The 27,982-nt window shown below is 41.5% G+C and overlaps 1 protein-coding gene across 1 annotated transcript; it reads left to right on the top strand.

Annotated features, from left to right (window-relative positions):
• Positions 1–111: 111 nt before the first annotated feature.
• On the top strand, positions 112–27,635 carry LOC108432831 (adhesion G-protein coupled receptor G2-like). The gene is made up of 24 exons (XM_017706938.2): positions 112–194; positions 3,133–3,244; positions 3,618–3,728; positions 3,818–3,874; positions 4,013–4,042; positions 6,369–6,401; positions 6,670–6,714; positions 9,043–9,105; positions 9,212–9,262; positions 9,371–9,421; positions 10,617–10,766; positions 11,119–11,166; positions 11,295–11,363; positions 14,061–14,193; positions 14,305–14,467; positions 15,437–15,571; positions 15,721–15,831; positions 17,127–17,169; positions 18,852–18,955; positions 20,134–20,255; positions 21,916–22,181; positions 23,738–23,828; positions 24,413–24,720; positions 27,005–27,635. Exons 2-24 carry the CDS (start codon positions 3,163–3,165, stop codon positions 27,127–27,129), a joined length of 2,391 nt encoding a protein of 796 aa, XP_017562427.1. The 5' UTR covers positions 112–194; positions 3,133–3,162; the 3' UTR covers positions 27,130–27,635.
• The last annotated feature ends 347 nt before the right edge of the window (positions 27,636–27,982 follow it).

Raw genomic sequence — 27,982 nt, 5'->3', positions numbered from 1 at the left:
TTTGCATCTGAGATATCATAAACAAATGATCCTTCAGAGAACGAGCTTGTTGCTTGCAGATGAAATGCCACCTCATGCAAATTATGTACTAAGTCACCTCAAACATTATACTGTTCGTTATCATAGACAGCATTTGTTACAGCAGATATAGCCGAATCTACTCATCACTGAGGAGACCAACTTCATCTGACCAGGTAAGACACACATTTTTCAGCTCATTTAACAGGAGTAACTCAAAGAACGAGCAAAACTACAGAATTTTTACTTAAATCTAACAAACATGCACTATACGTATCCAGACAGTCTAATGAGTGAGTCCAGGTGCTTTAAGGTCTTCATAGAAAAGTATTGATCAATATTATGGGACACTGGAGCAGCCTCACATTAGACTATAGTGACCATGTCCAATGCCCAGTGTGGTCTAGAGGGGTATAAAGCCCCCCAGCATTGGGCTGTGGAGCAGTGGAAATGTGTCCTCTGAAGTGATGGAGTACCTTTGGGATGAATTGGAGTGACCCAGAACTGACCATACATCAGTACCTGTCCTCACTAATGCTCAATCAAATCCTCACAGCAATGTTCCAACATCTAGAAACCTTGGCAGAAGAGTAGAGGCTGTTACTGCAGCACAGACTCACTATAAACACCTTCATTTCAGAAGAAACGCTGAGTCTACAGACTTTCGGACACGGAGTGAGTGCAGTATTTCTGCAGTATTGTTGTATTTGGGTTGTAGGACAAATAACAGATATAAGTACAGTTCCTAGTCTAACCGATCACCTTCATTAACTGTAGAATAAAGAAGTAGTACAAACATTTACTATGTAAGTAATTTATTCATAAATTCCAAATGTATTAAGTTATGTTAATCACGTAGGGTCATGCGTAGGCATTCCTTCAAAACAATGAGTGTCTGTGCTTTTGCCAGTAAATGACTTTAGGAATCTAATTTCCATACATTTACAGTAGTCACCACCCAGAAAAATAATATACTGTGACTGATTGTCCCGATGCAAATATTACAGATAACATACCCCTGATAACATGTTATCTTATAAATGGCTTCTGTGTGCTTTTTACTAAACGTAGGGATGAAGATAATCGTAGCAGCTGTGCAACTGTTTGAATAAAGAATGACTTCCAGAGTTTTTGGCACCTTTAGTAACGATGAGCAAAAACCATGTAGCAAAACTTCAATAACCCGAGTGCCACAGTTGCTGGCATCGCTGTGTTTACCCCTCTGTGCACGATGCCTTGCGTGCGCAGTAAACGCAAGGGTGCCAATAATTGTGGGACGTGTGCTTTTCTGAGCTTTCTACACGGAGTTTTCTCTTATTACTTTGACCTCGTCAGCGTATCTGGTTGTGGGAGCTCAGCGTGAGATCATTCTGACAGAAAACACAGGCTTTTTATCCACAAACAGTTTCGCTCATCTGCACTAAGAGTGCCAATAACTCTGGACGGCACTATTTATTCATACGGTTTTTACAGAAAATTGCATAAAAAACATTGATCTATATCGCAGTTACAAAAACATAAATCCAGAGAGTTTATATGAATCAGAGTGTGGGTTAGCAGAGTGTGACACTGTTTTGTAGGGATCTCAGAAGTTGGGGCGGGGGGCAGTATGAAGCATGAAAATTTCACTTTTTCAATCTGGTAAAGCAGAGCTAGAAAATTCTAATGTTACTGAAATACATACAAAGTATGGCTTAGAACTGGTTAGCTGCCATGAAATGCAGGCCGCGTAACCATGGAAACGGATGTGAGGTAACCACGGAAATAGGTGTAAACATAGAAATGATCGTAGGGTAACTTTGGAGATGGGTGTAACGTCACCACAGAAATTGGTGTAGCCCAACCTTTAAAATTAGGGCATTATAACCTTCGAAATCGATGCAGCGCCACTATGGAATTGGATGTAATGTAGCCATGAAATGAGTGTAGCATAACCACTGAAATGGATGTGGACTCATCTTGGAGATAGGCGTGGCATAACCATGGAAACCAGTGAAGCGTAACCTCTGAAATTAATATAATGTACAATGAAAAGTGTGTATGTAACCATGGAAATGGGCTCAGGCTTGGTGTAACCATGGAAATGACTGTAGTTGTGCTTCAGATGGATGTTTATGAATTGGCCCTTCAGAGTCTTTAATCGTCCCTTTTTGACCCCAAGAGTGTCAATAATTCTGGACGGCACTGTATTTTTGCTGGAGTGAATGAGCTGCTCAGCTTTAAAGAGCTTCTCCCTCATAAAGTAAAGTAAACATGCACTGACCCTCATTTCCACAGACGCAGGAGTTTACTGGGTATGAGAGTTTGCATAGACACTGTTATAATAAATAACAGCAACGTATAAACAGGGTTTTCTCTGGTCTTGTGTCGTTTTGTTAAATTGAATACTTCATTTTTACGTAAAGTTGCAGATGCTCTGTAGCTATCCAGACAAATCCAATGCAAATGTGTGTGAAAATCAGCTGCTGTGAAACAAACGCAGGTTTGTCAGTTCTTGGTCAGTTTGGTCAGTGCCTGACCACTGAAGAACAGGGTAACAGAGTATCAGAGAAACAGATGGACTACAGTCTGTAACTGTAGAACTACAGAGTGCAGCTATATGTAACGCCAGGGAGCGATGAGGAGGCGGACGCATATGCTAAGATAAGTGAGAGCAAATCCAAACTCAGGGTCAGAACAGTCCAGGGCCATTGAGCCAACACGGACTGAACGAGGGACAGACATGACAAAAAATAAACACAGAGCAGAAATACACAAAACACCACAGGAGAAAACAGACATCAAACAATACAAAGACCAGCAAACTCACAGGGGAAAAGACGGGCCTTAAACACAACAGGGATAATGAGGGACAGGTGGATAACAAGGTGGCTACAATCAAGAGTGGAGTCTGAAAACAAGGGGGCAGGACCCGGAGCTAAACACAAGCACATGTAGGACTGGAAGGTAAACACGGGCACATGGACAGGACTGGGAGGAGACAATCGTGACACTATATATTAAGTGGTGCTGATAAAGTAGACAATGAGTGTAGAAACAAGGAGGTGGTCAGAACATTATGCCTAATCGGTATAACTTTAATTGAAATGATGGATCACTGCGCTGTTCTTTCAGCTGTGTGAAGAGAAACTCGGTGAGCTGAAGATGAAGTGGATGGCTGGTGTGAAGTCTGGACCGTACAGATCAGTCGTGGTTCTGGCTGTGATTTTGGGAATGTCTTCACTGAGTGAGTCGTTTTGGTCCCTATACAGTAAAACACATCTCTGTACTTATACAGCCTATTTTTACAGTCCTGTATAGTTTATTGTCCTCATAGTGGGGCGGTCCTAGCATACTCAAATACCGTTTTCCCTGATGTACTAACATCAAACAATCCTGCCACTTTTCCGTTGCACTGTTATTTTACAATGTTGCTAAACTTTGTTTTACTGTGTTACATTTTAAAGGCTAAATGACTGAATTTGTGGATATTAAAGTATAATCAAAGTCTAATATTCCACAAATGATGGTAACGTCTGTAGTTACAGGCAACGCCTGAGGTTATTTAGGTAATAGTACTCACTAAAGTACTTGTGGGCAAATGTGCGTTCTCTTCGTAGGTCTTAGTAAAAGCTGTAAAATGGATAAAAGCTGCACAAGCATCGTCGTGATTGACGGTAATTACACAGGACCGATGGAGATGACAAAAAGCACTTGTCCAAACGCCTCTGGTAAGAGCTTATGCCACTTAAAGGTAACTTACAGCGAGGTGGTGACCAGTAGGAGTGAAATGATATTTCTGGTTTCTTTGTTTTAACAGGTCCTTCACAGAGTGATAAAGTCTGTTTCTTTTCATTTAACATGTTCGAAAATCTAAGTAAGTTTGGCCTGCTGTCCTCTATCCAGTCAGACAGTGAAGTGCTGTTAGTGTCTTTAGTTAAAGTTAAAGAGCAGTAAGGAATAAGAGGCATGCTTACACCACTCTCCTCTCTTGTGTTCTCTCTGTCTCCCTTAGAACAAGAGCTTGCAGAGGCACTGAAAAACAGTATGTCGCTGTCTTTACTGGTGGCAATATCAGATCTAGCAGCCACAAGCCCATTTCAGCCAAACATTCTAAAGCTTTGACCTACAATATTTTTAAATGCTGGAAGTAGTTTTATTTAAAGACTTAGAAGCCTTCAATAATGAGCAGATGGAGTGTCCTGCTTAGTGATCCTGAACATTTCTGTCAAATATTGATGAATAAACAAAATTGACTATGAACTACACACAGTAAAGTGCATCTCAGACACACTCACGTTTTACTGCAAGCATTAATTCCCTGAGCTTAAATCTAAAGCTGCACATTGGGGACATGCATCTCCATCACTGAGTGTGTTTACATGCACTCAATAATCGGATAACTGCAGGAAATCGGATTTGGTCAGGAATCCAATCAACATGTTTACATGCACTTGAGTAATCAGGTAATGGGGAAACTCTGGGTCAACATGAGTCAGACAGTGATCGGATTTCTGCTTTACAACCAGCCGATAAACTCACAGGAGAAGATGCGACGTAAACGTAACGTAAAGCTCTAGCCGAGTTTTAACTCTGTTTGGTTACAGAGCCGCTCCAACAGTGTTTTGCTGCGTCTCGCGACATCCAATGTCTGATCTCGCACAGACTGAGAAATCCAAAAGAAATCAGAGTAAGAGTTCACATGCGCTGAGAAATCTGATTGCTGAGCTAAAATCCAGCCTCTTCATCAGATTCTTCATCAGATTTCTAGATCAGAATATGGTGTTTACATGACCATTTCAATAATCAGATAACAGCAGAAATCTGATTATGAACGGATTATTCAGTGCATGTAAACACACTCACTGATACACATCTCAATGTATTGCCAGCCATCCAATACATTAAAGATACATATGAAGCCACTACTTTGGTAATATGATAAGATTTACCCCACTGTGATGCAGATCAATTCAGCACGATTCCATTCAACACACTGCGAATCTACAATATGATTCGAAGCGAAAATTACAACGGCATGCAGTTCAATACGGTATAGATAGTTGGTTCTTCTTCATAAATTTCCTAAAAATGTGCGACTTTAACTTCCCACTAAGATACTAAGCACTAAGCATCTCACTTCTGCATTTCCATAAAACACTCGGCCCTTACATTACAGAAAAATTCTGTGACAGAAGATAAAATAACGCCAGTCCTTCTTTTCTCCAGTTCCACTTTTATAACCTCTCACACATTTCACAGCTAAACAATATTAACAATGAGCGCGTTTATATACGCTCAATAAAACAATATTAACAATGAGCGCGTTTATATACGCTCAATAAAACAATATTAACAATGAGCGCGTTTATATAGGCTCAATAAAACAATATTAACAATGAGCGCGTTTATATAGGCTCAATAAAACAAAACCCAAAGCTCATGACCATAGGTGAGGGTGGGAGCGTAGATCGACCGGTAAATCGAGAGCCTTGCCTTATGGCTCAGCTCTTTCTTTACCACAACAGACCGGTAAAGAGCCCGCATCACTGCTGACCCAGCACCAATCCGCCTGTCAATCTCCCGCTCCCTTGTACCATCACTCGTGAACAAGACCCTGAGATACTTGAACTCCTCCACTTGAGGCAAGAGCCTATCCCCGACCCAGAGAGGGATTACAATATTAACCAATGAGCGCGTTTATATAGGCTCAATAAAACAATATTAACAATGAGCGCGTTTATATACGCTCAATAAAACAATATTAACAATGAGCGCGTTTATATACGCTCAATAAAACAATATTAACAATGAGCGCATTTATATACGCTCAATAATCCGTTCATAATCAGATTTCTGCTGTTATCTGATTATTGAAATGGTCATGTAAACACCAGACTCCGATCTAGAAATCTGATGAAGAATCTGATGAAGAGGCTGGATTTTAGCTCAGTAATCAGATTTCTCAGCGCATGTGAACTCTTACTCTGATTTCTTTCGGATTTCTCAGTCTGCGCGAGATCAGACGTCGGATGTCGCGAGAAGCAGCAAAACACTGTTGGAGCGGCGCTGAAACCAAACACGGAATAAAAGATCTGAATATTCTTCATCTTCTAGATGATGTTGTTCGTCTTCTTCTGTGAGTTTATTGGCTGGTTCATGTAGACCTGGAGTTCCCCCATTATCTGAAGTGCATGTAAACGTGTTGATCGGATTACTGACAAAGTCTGATTTTCTGCAGTTATAGGATTATGAAGTGCATGTAAACGTACTCAGTGTGAATGAACAAAGTGTTCTTGTGTTGAGAAATCATTTATAGAGGATTCAGACTAAAAACCAACTCTCTGTCTTTCCTTTTAAACGTCTTCCAGGTTCCACATCCTACACAACACCTACACTAACAGGTATGTACCTCATTTTAAGCCAACATACAAAACGCGACCCTGGTGAGAAGATAATGAATAAGACAGGCCAAACTTATTTAGGGCTTAAATTCTACATCTTAGCAGAATAAAGACAGGGCTTTTATAGCTAATGACATGAAGAATGAATATCATTGGCTCATAACAGTATGTCAGTGCAATACACAGGAAAAAACCTGAATATTTAGTCCTACAATCCAACATTTCAGTAGCCTTGATTTTTCCTTTTTAAACTTTTTTATATTCACAGTTTCCACATCCAAGACAACAACAAAAATGGGAAGCAAAGCAAATGGTATGTACACGTACCTCAAATAACCAACCAATCCTACAGTAAGAATGAAGCACAGAAGTAACACCGACTCACATACAAACTGACATGTCAGTGATTATTCTGTCTCATTCTGTGGAAAAAGAGTTTTTTGTATTTTCTTTTATTCATTGTGGCCCAAATTCAGCTGGTATGTATCGTCCTACCTCAACTCCTTACAATAAAACCAAAAAAAGGGGCAAAAAAAACGTTTATTTTATGATTTTATGCGGAGAGTTTGACTGTTGGTTGTAAGTTCCAACGCTGATGATGCACTGCACCACTTCAGACAGCTAAGTAGATGGTACATGTAATGTTTGGACTTGTGTTCTACATGTCACCTTCTAGAATGAATGCAGCCCATAAATCGAGCAGCCACTCCCATCTCTGTAATTCATATCAAGATTTCTTATCCTGTGCAAATCAGTCATAAACATTACAGATGTCCTGTGATAAATTTACATGACCCCACCTTCCCATTTGAAAAAACAGTAGTCCTCTCTTAACGGTACCTAAGAATGGGCCACTGCTTGGAAGATTAGTAACAGGGGTGGAATTAAAAGTACTGTTACTTTAGTAATTATCTATTGGAGTACAAGTACATCAATGTGGAAGAAGAAAACAGTCGGCACAGCAGCTGTTCAGCTAGAAGTAGATAGCTAGACAAGTTGTGGAAAGGAAAGATCTCGTCAGATTTCATATTTAGCAGCTGATAATAACGTCGCTTTAGTTCATTTGAAATTACCTGATCATTTAGATCAGAGGTTCTCAACCTTTTCTACCCCAAGGCCCACCTGCTTACAACTGTAAAGCGTAGCAGTACAATGCTGAGATGCTGCCAGGCTCTACCGATTAATTCCCTCATTTCATCATGAAATGCGTCCCACCAGCTGTGACCTGAACAGGGTTCGGTTGAAAGTGGACGCAGGGTTTTTTTTTTTTTTTGGTGGATCAGTTCAGCTGTGTGATGCAGACCCGAATACGGGTGGACTGTTCACACAAGTGATATAATAATAATAATAATAATAATAATAATAATAATAATAATAATAATATTGGTTATACAGAGTGATTCAAAAAGATCCATCCGATTTATTTCACTTTACAGATCAATCATTACAGATCAGTGCAGTGAGCTGTAAACAGTGTAAATGAGCATAAAGTTTATTATGTAATTCTACAAGGTCTCAGTCTGAACCTCCTCCAGCTGTACGGACGACATCAACACCACAGTCAGACTCATCCCAGACTGGACTGAGCGTGTCGGGCGTCGCTGGAGCTGCTGGAGCTTCACTGCTGATGAAAATCCCGCTGCACAGTTCTGATGGATTCACTCTTATTGACGTGGAGAACGCGGAACGCTCTGCTCAGGAGTCTCAGCTCCTCTCAGACTGAAGGGAACCATCTTCCACTGACAGTCCGAAACTCTATGACCCCCTCTTACAATTGGATTTTGATTGGTTCCTCGGCCCCTCATGGTTGGGAAAATATGGTGCTTTGGAATCAGATTAATCTTTTTGAACCACTCTGTAATTTGGAAATGTCTGATTCTTCAACTTTTAGTTATTAGGCCTAAGCTAATCTCTTTTAAGTTTTTAGACTGACTGACTACGAACTACTGCCTGCCCCTGAGGACAGGCCCGCAGACCACAGGAGCGTGCTTCACAGCCCACTGGTTGTCTGCGGTCCACAGGTTGAGAAACCTTGGTTTGGATAAAATATGTTCCTTGTGTGTGCTGGTAGTGTTCCCTTATTTCTTTCAGAACTGAGTCTTTTAAAGTCCATTTAAGCAGTAATAAATGTGTTTTCTGAGTTTGTCACACCTCGGAAGATGTGGAATAAACTACCCAGCCAACTTCATGTTCTCCAGAAAAATGACTGCTGCACCATTTATGGTAAAATGGGAAAAGTCCAACGAGAGAGTAAATGTAATTTGTCACTCAGCTATAGTCTCAGTGATCTTGATTTTGTTACACAGGAATCGACACACTGGGCAATGAACAGCACATATCAAATACAAATCATTTAGATAGACATGGAGATGTGCCAAGGCCAGGCCTGAAACAAAACAGGGCGACTATACCAAATGTTGACTGCAGGTCTCATGATGTGAGACTAGTGGCCTAATTAACCTTCAATAACCAATAAAGATCAAGAACCTTCTCAAAAAGTCTTACAGGCAACTGGAGCAACACTAACATCTGTGAGCCCAGTGGTATTTATAAAAGCAAGATCAACAAGAACACCTAAAATGAAAGTTTACATTTATTCCGTCAACTATTCAACTCTTTGGGTTCACTCTTTCCTTCACAGGAGGAGAGAGTTGGTTGTCTTGGGTGTGGTCTTGGTTGTTGAGCACAAGTTCCCAGAATAAATGTGAGTATTCAGTGCTTTATCTTTCCATCCTAAATAGTATTTATTTCACTAGTCCTTCTTACGTCCTCTCTCTCTCTCTCTCTCTCTCTCTCTCTCTCTCTTATAGCCCCTCAAACATCAGCCCAGGCTGGGCCTAATATACTTTACGAGTACTCAGGTATCCACTACTCTCCCTTCCTCAGGCACATCTTCCCTGGAAGCACCACGACGTATTTCTAAATCAAAATTGACTTAATGAACTCATTTCTGTCTCCTTCTTTCACAGCTAGCATAAAGAATATCCTGGAAGAGATTAACAGCACAGACAAAGTAAACAGTAAGCACTCGGTTTCATTCCATCCTCATATGCAGCTGCATTAGTGTGTCACTCTGGGGTCTTAGGGAGGCGAGGGAACTGGCACTGTTCAAAGGAAGGACATATGAACCAACAGCTCTCTTGTATTAGGTCAACATTTCGAGTACCTGCATCAGAATCAAACCAGCTTCACTATGTTTCAGTTCCTCATGGGAAACCCAAATCAAGTAATCAAGTCCAGTTATAAGGCTGTGTCAACACCTTCAAGAACTTGCCCTGATTAACAGTATTAATTCCTTATGCCAGGGGTGTCAAACTCAACCAGTAAAAGCTCGTGGGCCAGAGAAAAATATGTTTTTATTTCATTTTTAACCCGAACTCGCCATTGTTTATTCAAAATGTGCAAAACATTCATCAGTAAAATACAGACCCCTGTAGTAGAGCTTGAAATATTACATGGACACTTGAAATATAAAAAATTCAAACATCCCCAGGTGCTCGGTCTTTTAAATCTACCTATGTGCTTGATCTGGACACCTGGCATCCTTTCTTTGCTGTAAGTTCATTAAAGGTGCCTACACACTAGACAACGCAAAGACGGTAGACGTGTACGCGTGCAGATCTTGTCCGTCTAGGAGGCGTGTACACGGCTGGAGCGGGGCGGAGCTTGTACAGTTCGAAATCCAGCGGGAAACAACACATTTGGACCAGAAACAAAGACATACAGGCCATCGAAAGAGCCAAACAATGGCCTTGTGCAGAGTCACGAAGCCAAAGAATTCATATAGAGCGGTTAGAGCGCATAGCGTCGCTACCACCCTGGATTTTAATCCATCTTCTGCCTGTGCGTTTATATTGGTTATCGTTCCTCTATGAATTGAGGTGTAGCCGCTGTTTCATGGATTGTTGTTGAGGTAGGAGAGCCAGAGTGAATATCGCAGCAGTGCATGCTGGGGACTGTGTTGCAGCATGTGCCCAGAATACATCACAAAAAGCTACTCACTTTTAAAACTACTCATATTTAAAACTACTTACATTTGCATTCGTTGCTAAGAGACGACTGATCTTGTCTTATATACAATGTGTGATCTTCGAAATAGTGCTGTCATTCAAATAAAATGTTATTTAATAATGAAATGTTATTTTTAATCACTGTTTTATTCTATTGTATAATGTTTAGCCAACAACTAACCCATTTGTCGTTTCCTCCCCTTAGACTGTACATATGAAGAAATCGGTATGTGGTTATTAAAGACAAACAACACATACCAGCTTAGAATAACCAGAGTTGAAAACATCAGACCCAAGGCACACATTTGCTTTGTGAAGGGGAAATGCAACAACACCTGGCAACAGTGGATAGGAGGTAAGAATATTTTGGCAATAGTTTTAAACAGATGTGCCCAATTATTACTGGCACTCTCACTTATTTATCCTCTTAACTCTGACCTTATTAATCTTAAAGTTCAGTTGTTGCTGGTTTTGGCTCCTGCTAATAGCATTAGTTCGCTGTTCTGTGTGTTGCTGCTTTATCATCCTCCACAGAAACCCCAAAACTACTATTTTACTGCCTTGTTGATTTCACCAAGAATTAAAAAAAAAATCCACAGATATTGATGAACCTTTTTTGCTGGTGAGGACAACACAAAGAAAGAAAAAGTCAAAGAAATATCATCATATCCACAGACTGTTAAGAGGATGTTCTGCTTTTTTTGCAGGAGGCTTTACAAGATGCGTGGGACCTAATAATTCCTGTCAAACGAAAGGTACGGAGCACTCAACAAACGCTGTAATATCAACATTTCAGTAGTGAATATAGTGACATATGAAGTGTGACAGTTTTCTGATGTACATCTGAACTGAGTTATGGTTGCTGTTTGGTATTTGTTTTCAGGCTGTAATGTTATCTGCCTGGATCCCACCACATTTTGCAACAATGCTGAATACACTAGCAACTGTGATGGTAAGACATAGAGTACTTTATTTATGTTTATTTAACATTTAATGTATTTTCTGCTTGACAGAGACAATTGTTAGTTTTACAGACTATCGACAATCAACAAGCTAGAATCTTAAATACAGACTTTTTGGTTTGTTTTAATATTTTTCCTATTATGCAGCTTGGTGAGTTTGCACTGAAGTCCCTGTAGGAACTGAATAATAAGCCTTAATATGAAACGCAGAATGGTTGCACAGCTAAAATGGTTCCCACTTACTGCTACATTGCTAGGTGGTGGCTATGGTGTCCCAGGTTGTTGCTAAGGTGTTGCTAGGTGGTTGCCATGGTATTCGAGGTGGTTGCTACAATCTTGGTAGGTGGTTGCTATGGTATCAAAGGTGGTTGCTAGGGGAATACTAGGTGGTTGTTATGGTATGCCAGACTGTTGGAAAGGTGTTGCTTTGTTATCCGAGGTGGTTGCTAAGATGTTGCTAAGCATTTGTTGTGGCATCCCATGTGGCTGCTAAATTGTTGCTAGGCATGGTGTTTTTTAAGTTGTTCAAAAGGAGTTGGTAAGTGATAGCCACATGCTTTTGAAAATTCTATGAGTCTCTGAGTCTATGAGAAAAAGAAGGGATGACATAATGACACATAGAGGAGTGTGGGTCAGTATGGCTGTGTATTGGGGACTTGCCCTGAGTGAGCATGTACTTTGGTGGCTGTCGGGCAGAAAAGTTATAAAATTTGTTTGGTGGAAAAAAGAATGGGAGTCTATGGGAGAAGCGAGGGATGGAAAAAAACATCAAACGGATGAGTGCGGGTCAGACCAACATTGAATTTGCGCTTTGGGGTCGGACCTGATATGGCAGAAGTACCATAGATTGTCATGCAATTTTTCACTCCATTCATTCCTATGGGGTAAAAACTCAGCGAAATTCCATTGCTACATGGATTCTGTGCATCTGATCACAAAGCTTTATATAAGCCCAAATCACAAAATCTGACCGGACAGCCTGGAGTTGGAATGATGCTGATATCTTGAAAACTGCAGGACAACTTATGCTCCAAAAATCCGGCAGAAAAATTTAAATAATAATAATAAGAAGAATATAAATCAGACAACGATATTTACAATGCACAACCAGAACACGCCTGGATTTTAAGCTTAACATAATTTTTCAAATGCTTAACATACAGACAACAGATAAAAACTGAAATATGTAGTAAAGAAATCTAGATACACATAGAGATAAAATATGAATATAGAGTAAAAGAACAGTAAACACAGCTGAAAAAAAATATGATACTAAAAATGCTGCAAATATGCATTATAATTCCAAAAGTATTCACTCATCCTTGAATTCAGGCGTTCCAGTCACTTCCATGGCCACAGGTGTATAAAGCCGAGCCCCTAGGCCTGCAGACTGCTTCTACAGACATTAGTGAAAGAATGGGTCGCTCTCAGGAGCTCAGTGAGTTCCAGCGTGGTACCGTGATCGGACGCCACCTGGGCAGCAAGTCCAGTCGTGAAATTTCCTCACTACTAAATATTCCACAGTCGACTGTCATTGGGATTATAACAAAGTGGAAGCGATCGGGAACGACAGCAACTCAGCCACGAAGTGGTCGGCCACATATAATGACAGAGCGGTCAGCGGATGCTGAGGGGCATAGTGCGCAGAGGTCACCGACTTTCTGCAGAGTCAATCACTACAGACCTCCAAACTTCATGTGGCCTTCAGATCAGCTCAAGAACAGTGTAGAGAGCTTCATGGAATGGGTTTCCATGGCCGAGCAGCTGCATCCAAGCCTTACATCACCAAGCGCAATGCAAAGCGTGGAATGCAGTGGAGTAAAGCGCCGCCACTGGACTCTAGAGCAGTGGAGACGTGTTCTCTGGAGTGACCAATCACGCTTCTCCGTCTGGAAATCCGATGGACGAATCTGGGTTTGGCGGTTGCCAGGAGACGGTACTTGTCTGACTGCATTGAGCCGAGTGAAAAGTTTGGTGGAGGGGGGATCATGGTGTGGGGTTGTTTTTCAGGAGTTGGGCTCGGCCCCTTAGTTACAGTGAAAGGAACTCTTAAAGCTTGAGCACCAAGAGATTTCATGCTTCCAACTTTGTGGGAACAGTTTGGGGACGGCCCCTTCCTGTTCCAACATGACCGCGCACCAGTGCACAAAGCAGGTCCATAAAGACATGGATGAGCCAGTTTGGTGTGGAAGAACTTGACTGGCCTGCACAGAGTCCTGACCTCAACCTGATAGAACACCTTTGGGATGAATTAGAGCGGAGACTGTGAGCCAGGCCTTCTCGTCCAACATCAGTGTCTGACCTCAAAATGCGCTTCTGGAAGAACGGTCAACAATTCCCATAAACACTCCTAACACTTGTGGAAAGCCTTCCCAGAAGAGTTGAAGCTGTTATAGCTGCAAAGGGTGGGCCGACATCATATTAAACCCTATGGATTAAGAATGGGATGCCACTCAAATTCATGTGCGTGTGAAGCCAGACGACCGAATACTTTTATATTTGGTTAACTAATAAAGTAATAAAATGTGTTGTGTGCAACTGATTTTAGTCGCTTCACGTAACTGTCGAGTTGCTTCAGAATTGCTGCAGGCAGCTCACATGACACTCACACAGCTAGTTTATAGAGTAGTTAACTGCACTGACATTCAGAGAGATAGACGTATTTATGTTGTGCGTTCTCACTGCAGGTTGCACTTCAAATGATGACATCATCGAGTTTAAAGATACAGCACCAGTTTGTTCGAAAACTGGGACACCTGTACTACAACCAGATCTACAGTTAAAGATGAATACAACAGCCATCCCTACAGAAACAGTGTCGTAAGATATGAACCTCATCTTAAAAGAACTTATCTGTATTTACAACAGTGGCCTTTTCTCCATCACACTCTCTCACCTTCCTTCTCCCTCTACCTTCTCTCATTTATTAAGGGAAGAGATCAAGAGTTTAACCTCCAGCGTTCTGCAGATGATGGGAGACAAGACCACCGCGTCTGTGACGGTGGGAGACGCGCAGGGGTTTTTTGTTAAGCCTAAAGATCGGTCTAAGTTGGAAGCCGTCTCGTTCATCTACTCTGAAAACACAGACCTCAGCGTAAGTAAACGCGACTTTCACAGAGCTAAACTTTAACTCAGTGGATTAGTCTTTTTTCCTCTGTGCAGAACAGACGACCAAAGTGATCTATTGCTATTTGAACGTGGAATGATAGTTGACGCTAAGCATGCTGGTTCTAGGATCTCTATTGCCCTAAAGTCTGTTTAAACGTAGGCTAGTTGTAACGGAAGTATTCAGGTTTACACTAATTAAATCAGATCAGGATGTACCACTTAAGCAGTAGAACCCGAGAGGGAGCGTGTTTATTGTGGAATACCATCCCGGCTGTGATCTGGTGGCCATAGATCATCTCAGCCGTGATGTTATTGGTGATAACTCCCTCCTCGAGTGCTCTACTGCTTTAATACAGCAGTTAAATAAATACAGTAAGAAATGAATAAACTGGCCGTGAACGCGGCTTTAATATGTTTTAATGTTCAGCTCCTTCCTCCTAATTAGAGCTCCTTAACGAGCAGCTCGCTGCTACGTCAGAGTAACGAGCTCCGCCCACTCGCTGCTCAGCCGGCAGTTCGTTCTCCAGCTCCTTACACTAAATTCCCAAACTGTCGTCTCCACTGAGCAGCTTTTCAGTCGGCAGCTGTGACAGAAGAACAGCTGAACAACCTGGAATCAGCCAGAAATGAACCCAACACCATTCGCCAGACGTGTCTGATCTTCAGAGTCGGACCAAATCAGACTGAGCCGTAAAACTGACCCAATATCAGGTTCAGCTCAGTTTGGTCAGTTTCTCCAGATCAGTATTAATGTTGTTTTGTTCCAGCCTGTCTGTAAAGCTTCTTGCAGCCTGTTTACTTTGGCGATTGGTATTGTATATTATCATGCTATAACCCAGGTTTAGAGTGTTTGGAGGGGGGGCATCCTACCTAACTGTGGCCGCGGATGGCTGTAGAATGAAAAGCATGATATATTTTGTTTGGGTTTTCATACCATGAAAATTACCATTTGCAGATCATCCAAGATAAGACTCAAACTGAAAAGTATCCCACGGTGATCTCGATACCGAAGGAGGCTTTCGAAAAAGCAGCCAACATAGACAACATCACACTGTTCACCTCTGTGTTCAGATTCCCCAACTTCACAAAGGTACAGAGGGTCTCCACCCAGTGCTTTACTATGATTGTTCAGCGATCGGAGACAGTAAAGTGTTAAGATGGATCACGTAGCGTGAAGTTCAAGAGAGTTTCTTTTGTGGACTAATGACATACAATTCTCTCTCTCTCTCTGTCTGTAAGGATGCTAAGAACAGCACCGTTCTGAATAATGAAGTCTATTCTATTGATATGGGAACCGAAATCACCAACCTGACCAACACAATTAGCTTCATCTTCAGGAGTGTGAAGAAGGTAATTCAGACTCCAGTCTAATTACAAACCCAAGAGAACAACACGCTGTAAAGAAATGGTGTTTTAACTTGAGAGTAAGTGACTGTCTTTAAAAGCTTGACTGAACTTCAGAAATAACAAGTTAACAGATTACAGGTCGTGGTTGTGTACCAAACGTTGTAAAGGGTAACAGGCGTTACTAGTTGTGTCAAAAACTGTAAAACATCAAAAATGTAGATGTGAGTTTTTCTGACAACAGTGATACACACACACACACACACACACATATATATATATCTTGCTGCTATCTGAACATTTTTGTTGTTTTTTCAGTTTTTGACATAATTTGAAAATACCTATTGTTTTTTCAACTTTGTGTACTTTTCACGGTGAATGGACCAAAAGAAACGACCCAAAATGTTTCCACTGACTTACATTAAAAGTAAAGTGTGTTTTTTCCTTCTCCTCTAAATTTACCAGTTTGGAGATTTGAGATTTTTAATCTGACAAAAGCGATATACATATATAACATGCGTGTGTGTGTGTCTGTGTAGGCCTCATGTGTTTAAAAGGTTATGGGCAAAAATTCCCACAGACTTTCTCCAAAATCTTGTAGGAGCGTCCCAGAAGAGTGGAAGCTGTTAGAGCCGCAAAGGGGGACCAACTCCATATTAATGCCTGTGGGTTTAGAATGAGACGTCCAACAAGCTCACCTAGGTGTGATGGTCAGGAGTCCACATACTTTTAGCCATTTAACATAGACAGGCTGTGTTTCACTCCAGATTCCATGTCTGTGCTAACACAGTTTTCAAGAAATTGAGTATGCCAACGTAAGAGCGGGTCTTCACTCAGTTTCAAGCCAGGAATCGATCAAACCAAGACGCATAACGAGACGCGCTGCCTTACACCTATTACTGTAAAGTTAACTTGCTATTTGAAGTTCAGTAAGCTCAATATTTTAAGCCATTCTGGGTACTTTTTACTTTTTGACAGTCATTTTGATCGTCATTATAAAAGTAGTTGAAGTGCACTCACAGTACATTCTCAAATCAAAGCACTGGCCAGCAGATTTTTATCGAGACTATTCATCCCCCAGTCTCTCGTAATACCCTTAGGCCAGCAGAAGGAAGGTTTGACATAACATGAAGAGGGCAGTGCAGTAATTGTTTGGTTTATTTACACAGAAAAACAAGTTTTGAGACATTTTTATACTTTTATGTCACTTGACTCAATTCAAACACTTTTACTCTACATCACTATGAACAGACAATACTACACTACCTTATCTTACCTGGTTTTCCTCTCATTTTCCTCAGCAGAAAGACGTCAGTCCTCACTGCAACTCTTGGGATGGAAATGGTTGTTATATTTTAAATGTTGTATATTAATTCTTTTTCCTATTTTTCTGTTTTCTGGATTGCATAAACATTTTAAGACATATCTTATTAAAGGCGCCATAACACAAGTGGCATTCATCACTTTATCAGCTCGACTTACTTTATAGCTGCACTCTGTAGTTCTACAGTTACAGACTGTAGTCCATCTGTTTCTCTGATACTCTGTTACCCTGTTCTTCAGTGGTCAGGACCCCCATGGACCCTCACAGAGCAGGTACTGTTTGGGTGGTGGGTCATTCTCAGCACTGCAGTAACACTGACGTGGTGGTGGGGTGCTGGTTTGTTGTGCTGGTGCGAGTGGATCAGAGTTTTTAATTTTGGATCTGGAGTTTTAAACACTGTGTCCACTCACTGTCCACTCTATTAGACACTCCTACCTTGTCGGTCCACCTTGTAGATGTGAAGTCAGAGACGACAGCTCTGCACAGTTTGTGTTGGTCATCCTCTAGTCCTTCATCAGTGGTCACAGGACGCTGCCCACATGACGCTGCTGGCTGGATATTTTTGGTTGGTGGACTATTCTCAGTCCAGCAGCGACACTGAGGTCTGATCCACTCGCACTAACACACCACCACGTCAGTGTTACTGCAGTGCAGAGAATGATCCACCCAAATAGTACCTACTCTGTGAGGGTCCATGGGGGTCCTGACCACTGAAGAACAGGGTAACAGAGTATCAGAGAAACAGATGGACTACAGTCTGTAACTGTAGAACTACAGAGTGCAGCTATACCAGTGGAGCTGATAAAGTGGACAGTGAGCGTAGAAACAAAGAGTCCCGGCAAAAATAGATGATCATCAGCGAGGAGCTCTGGCAGTATAGGCCGCCGATTTCTGTATTCTTTTAGTTTGAGTTGTGTAATATTGGGCTCCTCTGGAATTCAACAAGACTTTTTACATTCATACTTTGCCAAAAATTAGCATCCAGTTTGTTTCACTGGTAAAAGATGGTAAAAGATGACAACTGACCTCCTGACGGAACGTTCCTCTTCCCGCTGGCAGAGTTTCAGCCGCAGTCCCGTTAAAACAGCCGCCCTTTACGCTGTTTTACCACGTTACCATTTTGGAGAGGTTTAAAGTTTTTGTTCCAGTGATATTCTACACTGCGTCATCTATGCAGTGAACAACCCAGTTAGTCCACAGCTTGGTTCACAAAGCGGCAGAGCTAAGCTATCATTATCCAAGGCTCAAACATGCTGTACATGGTGTGAGAACACCATCACAGTTGGTCACTGCAGCCCTGCGTCATCGGTCATCAGCCTAAATTTGAGACCAGCTCAACTTCACTGTGTAACTCCACAGTCAACTGTCGCTATTCTACTCGCCACTTAGTGTCTCTGCCTCTGATACTGACTCAACTTCGGCTGCCTCGACGTTTTTGTTTTTTTTGGAATGTGATATCAATATGCCACGTGACACGTCACTTATAGTCTACAGAAAAATGACTGAGACTTCTAACGTTGACATATTTCTAAAAGCTTTGTATTGAGACTAGTCTCTTTTTTAAAAATTAGAAACCCTTTTTTATTGAATCCAGCCCCAAAATTCTCAATTCTGATTTCCTTCTGCAAAAAAACACTTTGTTTGTTCTCAAATCGAATGTAGGCTTACAGTAAAAACTGACCCCTTCCTCTGCTGCCCCCAGGGTCCAAACCAAACTGGATTACCGATGGATGCGGCACCACTGAAACTGGGGACAATGTAACCTGTGAATGTGTACACTTGACCTTCTTCGCCGTGCTGATGGTGGTGAGGTTCCCTTTTAATAACCGCTATCAATAATCAATAGAAAGGGCACGACACCTCCTCCAATCAGTACTGAAATCTCGAATATCAGCTGACACTGATACGATATTTTATCTTTCAAAAATATGAAGCCTTAAATTGAGTATTTCTATTTTTTTATATTTCCACTTCTCTTAACATCAGCATCTAATTATGTTTTTGAGAATAAGTTATTGTACCGTTAAAAATAAGTAGGTAAATCTGCTTTCCTGAACAGCTGAAGGCAGAGATCTCAAACTACCAGAGAGTGTTTGATACAGATCGTCACATACTTACAGTCTACCCTGAAATGATCAGGATCGGACCCCTAATAATAATAATAATAATAATAATAATAATAGTAATAACACAACCAGCAGCACAAATATAGTTTGTTTCTAATTGGCTATTAAAGTGAAACATGTATTTTTTAAAATTCTCTTAAGTTGCAGCTCAAATGTTACTGTGATAGTGTTCATTATGGCTGATTTCAAGAGGAATTCCAGATTTTGACCATTTCAACATAATTCAATCACTGAGCGGCAAACAAAGTCACTCAGAGTGGTTCCATGTCTTGATTGTTAGGGACTCATATTTCTTTACAGTGGTGTTGATGGGAACCAGGCGTCGCCATGACTACAACACAGATATAGACATTTTATTTACCATCCAGAACCACCAGAGAACCTACACGAGTTCATATGGAATGTTGATGATGGAAAACAGTGGAAAATCTGGAATAATGAGTTTTCTTTGGGGACTATTTTGCCGCACAGCGCCCTGCATGTCTCCCTCCACCATGAATGGAGTTGAAGTTCTCTAAACTCTCATAAAACAGCGTCTCAGTCATCAGGCAGTGAATTCAGAACCAGTTCATGTAGGAACTTTCTGTAGGAGCTTTTAGAGGGAGACGTCTGGTTCCCATCACCTCCACTGTGAGCAGCTCTGACTCAGTCAGTTTATCTAGAACAGAGCGTTTCACACCAAACCGCTCTGATTACATCATGATGATTTAACTATGCGGGAACTTTGAAAAACGGGTGGAATTCCCTTCAAGGCCTCAGATCCCTTCAGTTCGTTGTAAGGCTTTTAAGAGTGTTTATGTACCTGCAGACACCATCTATGAGTGTTAATGTGCTAAAACATACGTGGTGCTTCCACAGCCCAACCCAACTGAAACCATATCCAGCACTGACCTGAGCAACCTCACCTACATCACCTCCATCGGCTGCGGACTCTCCATCTTCTTCCTGGGCGTGGCCCTCTTCATGCATTTCCTGTTAAGGTACAGTGTAAACAATGCCTGAGTTTTCTTTATAGCACTACGTTCACCGCTTTAATACAACTGGCTCAAGTGATCAACAATGTTTTAGGTCCTCCATGAGATAAAATCAGATCTGTCAGCTGCACAGACCGCAATTTCAATTTTGACTAGTAGACAAATTATTCAGAAAATAACATGGAAAAAACTGTCTATCAATGAAATGTACAAACCCACTTTCAAAAAAGTTGGGACACTGTGCAGAATGTAAATAAAATAGGATGCAATGATGTGCCAGTCACGTAAACCATATTTTATAAATACTACAAAGACAACAAATCAAACATTGAAACTGAGAAGTTTTATTGTTTTTTTTTTAAATATCATTTTGAATTTGATGCCAACAACACGTTCCAAAAAAGTTGGGACGGGGTCTGTTTACCGCTGTGTTTCATCTGCTCTTCTATTAACATCACTCTGTAAGTGTTTGGGAACTGAGGAGACGCTGCTGTAGGTCTGTTCTTGTTTGATACAGGATTTCAGCTGATCATCAATTCAGGGTCTCCTTTGTTGTGTTTTTCATTTCATAATGTGCCAAATGTTCTTAATGGTGACCGGTCTGGACCACAGGATTCTTTTAATACGAAGCAGTTCAATTCAACTTTATTGTCATTATACAATACAGGGTAGTCCAGTATAACGAAACACTATGGGGCGACTTTTGCAGTGCAGTAATAAAAGATGCATAGTAAACAGTGCAGAGTCTAAAGACAGTAAAAGACAGACAGAATGTGCAGTCAGTAGGTACAGGTGTCGACCGTAGACAAGATGTGCGTAGGCAAGTGTTACAGGTGTAGAACCTGGTGGTTCTGGCTCAGATGTTCCCGTACCTCTTTCCAGATGGCAGAGGTTGGAACAAGGGGTGGCTGGGATGTGTGGGGTCCGAGGACATGTTGATGGCTTTCCTCTCACATCGCTTGTCATATATGTCCTCTCTGGGTGGGACGCGGTGATGCAGCTGGTCCAGATGCTCTCCACTGTGGCTCTGTAGAAGCTGCAGAGGAGCTGTTGTGGCAGGTTGACTTTTTTAACCTTCTGAGGAAGTGAAGGCGTTGTTGGCTTTTCCTGATGATGCAGGATGTGTTGAGCGACCAGGTGAGATCCTCGGATATGTAGACACCAAGAAACTTGAAGCTGTTCACCCTTTCCACCATCACCCCCTCGATGCTCAGTGGTGAATGCTCTCTACTTCCCCTCCTGAAGTCAACAATCAGTTCTTTGGTTTTGCTGACATTGAGGGAGAGGTTGATGGTGGCACACCACTCTGTGAGGAGCTTGACTTCCTCTCTGTGCAGTCCTTCATCGTTGTTGGTGATATTGCCTATGATTGTGGTGGCATCAAATTCAAAATGAGTCAATATTTGCAAAAAACAATAAAGTTTATCTGCTTGAACATTAAATATCTTTGTAGTGTATTCAATTGAATAAAGATTGAAAAGGATTTGCACATCGTATTCTGTTTTTATTTATGTTTTACACAACGTCCCAACTTCATTGGAACTTGGGTTGTAAATAATCATAAATTAAGCTTACAGCAATCTCAACAGGACAGGATTTTTGACTAAGAATTTTATTTCACAAGATATAATTTTTTGCGTTGTCTTTCTCCACCGTTTCTCCACAGGAGAGGGAGACAGAGCGATTCAGTGCACATCCTCATAAACCTGTTTGTTTCACTGGTCCTGCTGAACCTGACCTTCCTGACCAATGAGTACGTGGCGAACACGGGGAACCTGATAGGCTGTAAGCTGATGGCGGGCTTCATGCACTACTGCCTGCTGACCAGCTTCACGTGGTTCGGTCTGGAGGCTCTCCACCTCTGTCTGCAGCTGGGCCGAAACTCCACACCTATCAAACACTACCTCACCAAGATCTGCATCGCCGGATGGGGTGAGTTCAGACAAAGTCACTGAGAAACGGCCTGGGACCCACATGTTTCTCCATGTATAACTTGTGTCTGATTTTATGCACCAAAATCCATTTTTAAAAAACATTTTCTGAGCTCTCTTTATCCCTTAAAATTACACAGGCTGTTTTTGTTAAGATTCATGCACATAAATGAGCTCTACTCTGATTGGCTGTGCCCTCATTCTAAAGCATTCCAGGCGGATACACTCTTTATAACTTCACATGAGTGGGCTGGGCTAAACTAAACACCAAACTGGCTCATCCACGTCTTTATGGACATTTGCTTTGTGCGCTGGTGCGCAATCATGTTGGAACAGGAAGGGGACGTCCCCAAAGTTCCCACGAAGTTGGGAGTGTGAAATTGTCCAAAATCTTTTGGTGCTGAAGCATTAAGAGTTCCTTTCACTGGAACTAAGAAGCCGAGCCCAACTCCTGAAAAACAACCCCACACCATGATCCTCCCTCCACCAAACTTTACACTCGGCTCAATGCAGTCAAGTACTGTCTCCTGGCAACCGCCAAACCCACACTCGTCCATCAGATTGCCAGACGGAGAAGCGTGATTGGTCACTCCAGAGAACACGTCTCCACTGCTCTAGAGTCCAGTGTCGGCGCTTTACACCACTGCATTCCACGCTTTGTGTTGCGCTTGGTGATGTAAGGCTTGGATGCAGCTGCTCGGCCATGGAAACCCATTCCATGAAGCTCTCTACGCTGTTCTTGAGCTGATCTGAAGGCCACATGAAGTTTGGAGGTCTGTAGTGATGGACTCTGCAGAAAGTCGCTGACCCCGCTCTGTCATTTTACGTGGCCGACCACTTCGTGGCTGAGTTGCAGTCGTTCCCAATCACTTCCACTTTGTTATAATCCCACTGACAGTTGATTGTGGAATATTTAGTAGTGAGGAAATTTCATGACTGGACTTGCTGCACAGGTGGCGTCCGATCACGGCACCACGCTGGAATTCACTGAGCTCCTGAGAGCGACCCATTCTTTCACTAATGTCTGTAGAAGCAGTCTGCAGGCCTAGGGGCTCAGCTTTATACACCTGTGGCCATGGAAGTGACTGGAACACCTGAATTCAATGATTTGGATGGGTGAGTGAAAACTTTTGCCAATATAGTGTATATATCGATACACTGTTTTTTGCGACATCACAACAACATCGGATTCAAAACGGACTGTTTTTACAGTTTAGTTTCTACATACAGATTGGGGAGAAAGCATACTACACAACGGGTTTCTTGCATACCCATAGAGAAACCATTTTTTTAAAGAACCTTTAAATGGTATTTTTGTAAATGAGATGCGTGAGTGGGAAACTTAAAGAATCTCCTGATAATGTAGAGATTCTGGGAAGAATCTTTCACTTGGTAAAGCACTTTACATTGTGTGATGGTTCTCTGTACCTTTAAAAGGTTTTTCACTGCCACACATCTCATTTATAAGCATGGTATCATGCTCTGGGCCCTTTAAAGCCAAATGTGAACTGGGTTTGATTTGATCTGATATCGTAAAAGATTATTTTCTCTTTTCAGCTCCTGCTGCGGTTGTTGTCACCGTCGTCTTCTGTTTGCAAAAATACAACCAACTAGTCATTCACGCTGACAACGGAAAGGATGTGAAGATGTGAGTCCTTCACTCCCTCATCCCTCACATACAGCTCATTTAGCTTAGCACTCAACCTTTAACTACATGAGTACATTTACTCAGTTTACACGAGTAGAGTTTTGATGGAACTGTACTTTCTTTATTCAATTTGAGATTTTTTCACATAACATTTCTACATCTAGTCAAGTTTATTAGTGAGTAAAGCTCCATTTTAAGTCATAACATTTAGTTCCAATTTCATTCTTTTGTGTTGATTTGACTTAATTTTAATTTCCACTATCCACTTTAGAGCTTTAGCATTTAATTTCAGACCAAAACCATACAAAAAGAGAAAAACAGGGCCTTGAGTTCCTATATAGGTTTTTATCCGCCAGCCTCTTATTCAAGTTTTCCATTCCACTGTAATCTGGTGTAGCTGTTACACTCGGTAAGTTTATCCAGAACAAAGCGTTTCACACCAAACCGCTCTGACTGACTCCGTTTACATCTTAATCGTTTACATAGAAATGTTGAAAAATCTGTTGAAAAGTTTCCCTTTAAGGCAGGTTGATTCTCTGCTCCCCTGAATTTACACAGCATTCTCCTTTGCTTGTGTTCTGAAGGTGCTGGATCACCGACTCTGCCGTCCATTACGTGGTGAACATCGGCTACTACTCTGTAATCTTCATCTTCACCTTCACTACCTTTGTCATCATGTTGCGATGGATCTTCCTCCTCAAAGGCACAGCCGCAAATCGGCATGAACCACTCGCCGGCTCTGGTAAGCGCACAACAACGGGCACCTCCGACGCCCTGACCGTAATGGGCCTGTGCTGCACACTCGGACTCACCTGGGGCTTCGCCTTCTTCGCCTACGGAGCCCTGCGCCTCCCGTCCTACTACATCTTCACCATCCTCAACTCCTTCCAAGGTGGGTTAGAGAAGAAAGAGGAAGGGTTAGTTCTTCCAGAATCAATGCTGCTCTTAGTTCTGAAATAAGATTCTACATAATAAGCGAAATAAGCAGCTGCAGCTGCCAGTACTGTACAAGCACAGACGCAGTTATCTCGTTTTACAATTTCTCTGTTTATCCAGGTTTACAGAAATCACACTACATGAATATGTAAAAAGTAAAGCATTTATAACCGTAAAAAAAAGCAGCGCTCTTTCTGCTCGCCATTTAAGCTTAGATCAAACTAAGCTTAAACTTGGCTGAGAAATACTGAGTTATGAGACAGATCCCTGGATCTGATTTCTTTCGGCTTTCTCCAAAAGTATGTTAATATTTTCAAGTAAAGACGCTCCACGAAGTTTGAGTTTTATGCTACGTTTACATCTTGTCTTATTCTGCGAGTTTACGGCCGGTTTAAAGCATAAATCCGAACTCACAAAGACCTGGAGTTTCCCCATTATCTGATTACCCAAGAGCATGAAAACACACTGAACCAGTTACTGACACAATCTGATATTCTGCAGTTATCAGATTGTTAAGTGTAATAATAATTTTGGCTATTCACTACCCTAAGACACAATATATTGTACAACAATATGAATTAACAATCTTTATTTTCAGTGCTCTCATTTGTGAGTGCCTGCGACTAACGTTAGCCAGTGTTTTCTGCCTAGCTATCACTCACCTGAATTCAACTCCTGTCAATCTTACTGATAAAATATTAACATTTCTGAAGACTGCAGCGCATTCTCTCACGGATTAAGTTAGGTATAATCAAATTAACATCAAATTAACATCACTATAAGGGTAAAACAGTCTCAAAATCTAGCTAGCTAGCTAACGTAACGTTAGCTTATTGGCTGACATAATTTCTAGGGTAATTTCACTGTTATACTAATAATTTAAAGGTTACTCGTTACTGTAGCTGCATATTTACATTAGTAATATCTTTAATGTGTGTAGTTCACCTTTTTAACGACACCTATGCAGTAAAACTATATGCGAAAAATATGCGACATGACCGTTTGTCGAGCTGCTATAGAGGACCAAAACAGCCAATTCTGTTTTAAAATGATGGGCTGAAAACTTATTTTCTTAACCTGAACTACGCTGGTCGGTTATATAATATCCTTCACATATAATTTCACTGAAAAACGGCAACACAAACGTTTCACAGGTCCGTGTTTAATTCAGGTTGTGTCTCAAATCAAGCTAGCTCCCTCCTCCCTCCATAGTGCGCGGTGCTGATTTATGAACTAGTGGCTTCTTCACCCAAACCGTGCACAGTTTGTCCAGAATGGACGCTGCTGAAACCCAAATGACTGTTGGTTAGATATATCATGCCCTTTTTGGGAGCAGGAGACAGCGCTTTAATTCCTGCGTAGTGCACTAGCTATGCAGGCAGCATGAAGCCGTTTGAGTTGCAGCCCCCAGCGTTAGCTTGATGCTAAGAAAAGACTGGAAATCCTATGGAGGCGCTAATGGAAATTAGCATCGTTGTCGCGGTGGTAATTTGCTCGACAAAAACTACATATAAAACGAATGTTTTTAAATGAATACTTTTTCGATATGTTGCTATTTTGATATGCTCATTATTGGCTTGGGGCTTTGGGCAGGATTGGTTCTGGAGCAGGACAAGTATAGGCAACCATAACTTACGTCGAAGTAACAACAACATTTCTCGTTGGAATTATTAATAATGATAACTTACATTAATTATTGGGTATTTTATTATATCTTATAGTGTCCACCCTTTTATGAAAGCAATGAGCCACCTGAGGATGTGTGTTATGGCAATATGATGGTTAACATGGTTTTGCTCTGCTTTTTTGCCTTTAATAATGACAAAATCACTGTAAACATCAACATAGCTAAAATTCACTCCACAGTCCAAACACAGTCCATATAAGCTGAGCTGCAAAAACAGAAAAACACAAACACAAAAACTCTTTGTGAATTAGTTGTTTTAGTGATGTCACTATGTCTGTCTATTCAGCCTATGGGAGATTAGCCCCGCCCATTCACGATGAAGTTATAAAGAGTGTTTCAGCCCTGCCTACTTACTGAATGAGCCTCAATATAGGGCAGCCAATCAGAATGGGGCTTATTTGCATATCAGTATTAAAGGCCCAGTAACAAAAACAGCCTATTTAATTCTAAGGGATAAAGAGAGGTTGAAAAAGATTTAAACAATTATGATTATATTTGATACATAAATGTGGGAAGGTGGACATTCAGTGTGGGTGTGTTTGTGTCTCCTCAGGATTCTTCCTGTTCATTTATTATTACAAGACTAGCAAGTTTGTGGGGGACCAGATGACCTCAGAGAAGACCAGCGCCATCACGGAGGCCACCAGCGTGGAGAACCCGTACGAGAAGCCGAAATAGTCTTAAGGTACAGATCACTGGATGAAACAGGAGCAGCCGGGAAGTGATGCCACCTGGACTATATTCTCTGTGTGAGGACGACTGAGATGTGATGTAAGCTAGAAGGCATGTGTGAGTGTGGAGGCCAGGAAGATCTTCAGAAGCTTCATGGGCTGAGTGGGACTTTTAACTTCTAATTCTACTGAATGTGTCTATGAATGGCAGCAATAGAAGATAGTGATGCACCCTGAATCTGCTGGAGTAGTAGTTTAACTGTAAAGCTTCTGTGTCAAAGACAATTAGGAAAAATATCAACACCAAATTCACGGATAAATTACTGCGCTTCCTTTACATTTCCATGAAATCCATCTCGATTCCAGACTACTACTCATATAACTGTGGCTGCTCCAATTGGGATGCAGTCTGATTGCAGCTTTTATGTTAGCTTTGAGTAAATTTCCTTTGGGATCAATAAAGTAACTATCTATCTGTCCATCTGTCCTACCACCTGTCCATCTGTCCTACCATCTGTCCATCCATCCGTCCGTCCATCTATCCATCCATCCGTCCGTCTGTCCATCTATCCATCCATCCGTCCGTCTGTCCATCTATCCATCCATCCATCCATCCATCCGCCTGTCCATCTATCCATCCATCCATCCGTCCATCTATCCATCCATCCATCCGTCCATCTATCCATCCATCCATCTGTCCATCTATCCATCCATCCATCTATCTATCTATCTATCTGTTCATCTGTCCATCCATCCGTCCATCCATCTGTCCTACCATCTGTCCATCCATCTATCCATCCATCCATCTGTCTGTCCTATCATCCTTCCATCCTTCCATCTGTCCTATCATCTATCTGTCC

This window comes from Pygocentrus nattereri, chromosome 4, assembly GCF_015220715.1.
Source record: "Pygocentrus nattereri isolate fPygNat1 chromosome 4, fPygNat1.pri, whole genome shotgun sequence".
NCBI classification, from domain to species: Eukaryota; Metazoa; Chordata; class Actinopteri; order Characiformes; family Serrasalmidae; genus Pygocentrus; species Pygocentrus nattereri.
This window is presented reverse-complemented; position numbering and strand designations above follow the sequence as displayed.

Bases quoted from the DNA above. Each gene is read 5' to 3' on its own strand.
- LOC108432831 (XM_017706938.2), top strand. From the start codon at position 3,163: ATGAAGTGGATGGCTGGTGTGAAGTCTGGACCGTACAGATCAGTCGTG. The intron at 6,715-9,042 runs GTATGTACACGT...TTTCCTTCACAG, and splicing joins AATGGGAAGCAAAGCAAATG to GAGGAGAGAGTTGGTTGTCT. The intron at 15,832-17,126 runs GTAATTCAGACT...CATTTTCCTCAG, and splicing joins TCTTCAGGAGTGTGAAGAAG to CAGAAAGACGTCAGTCCTCA.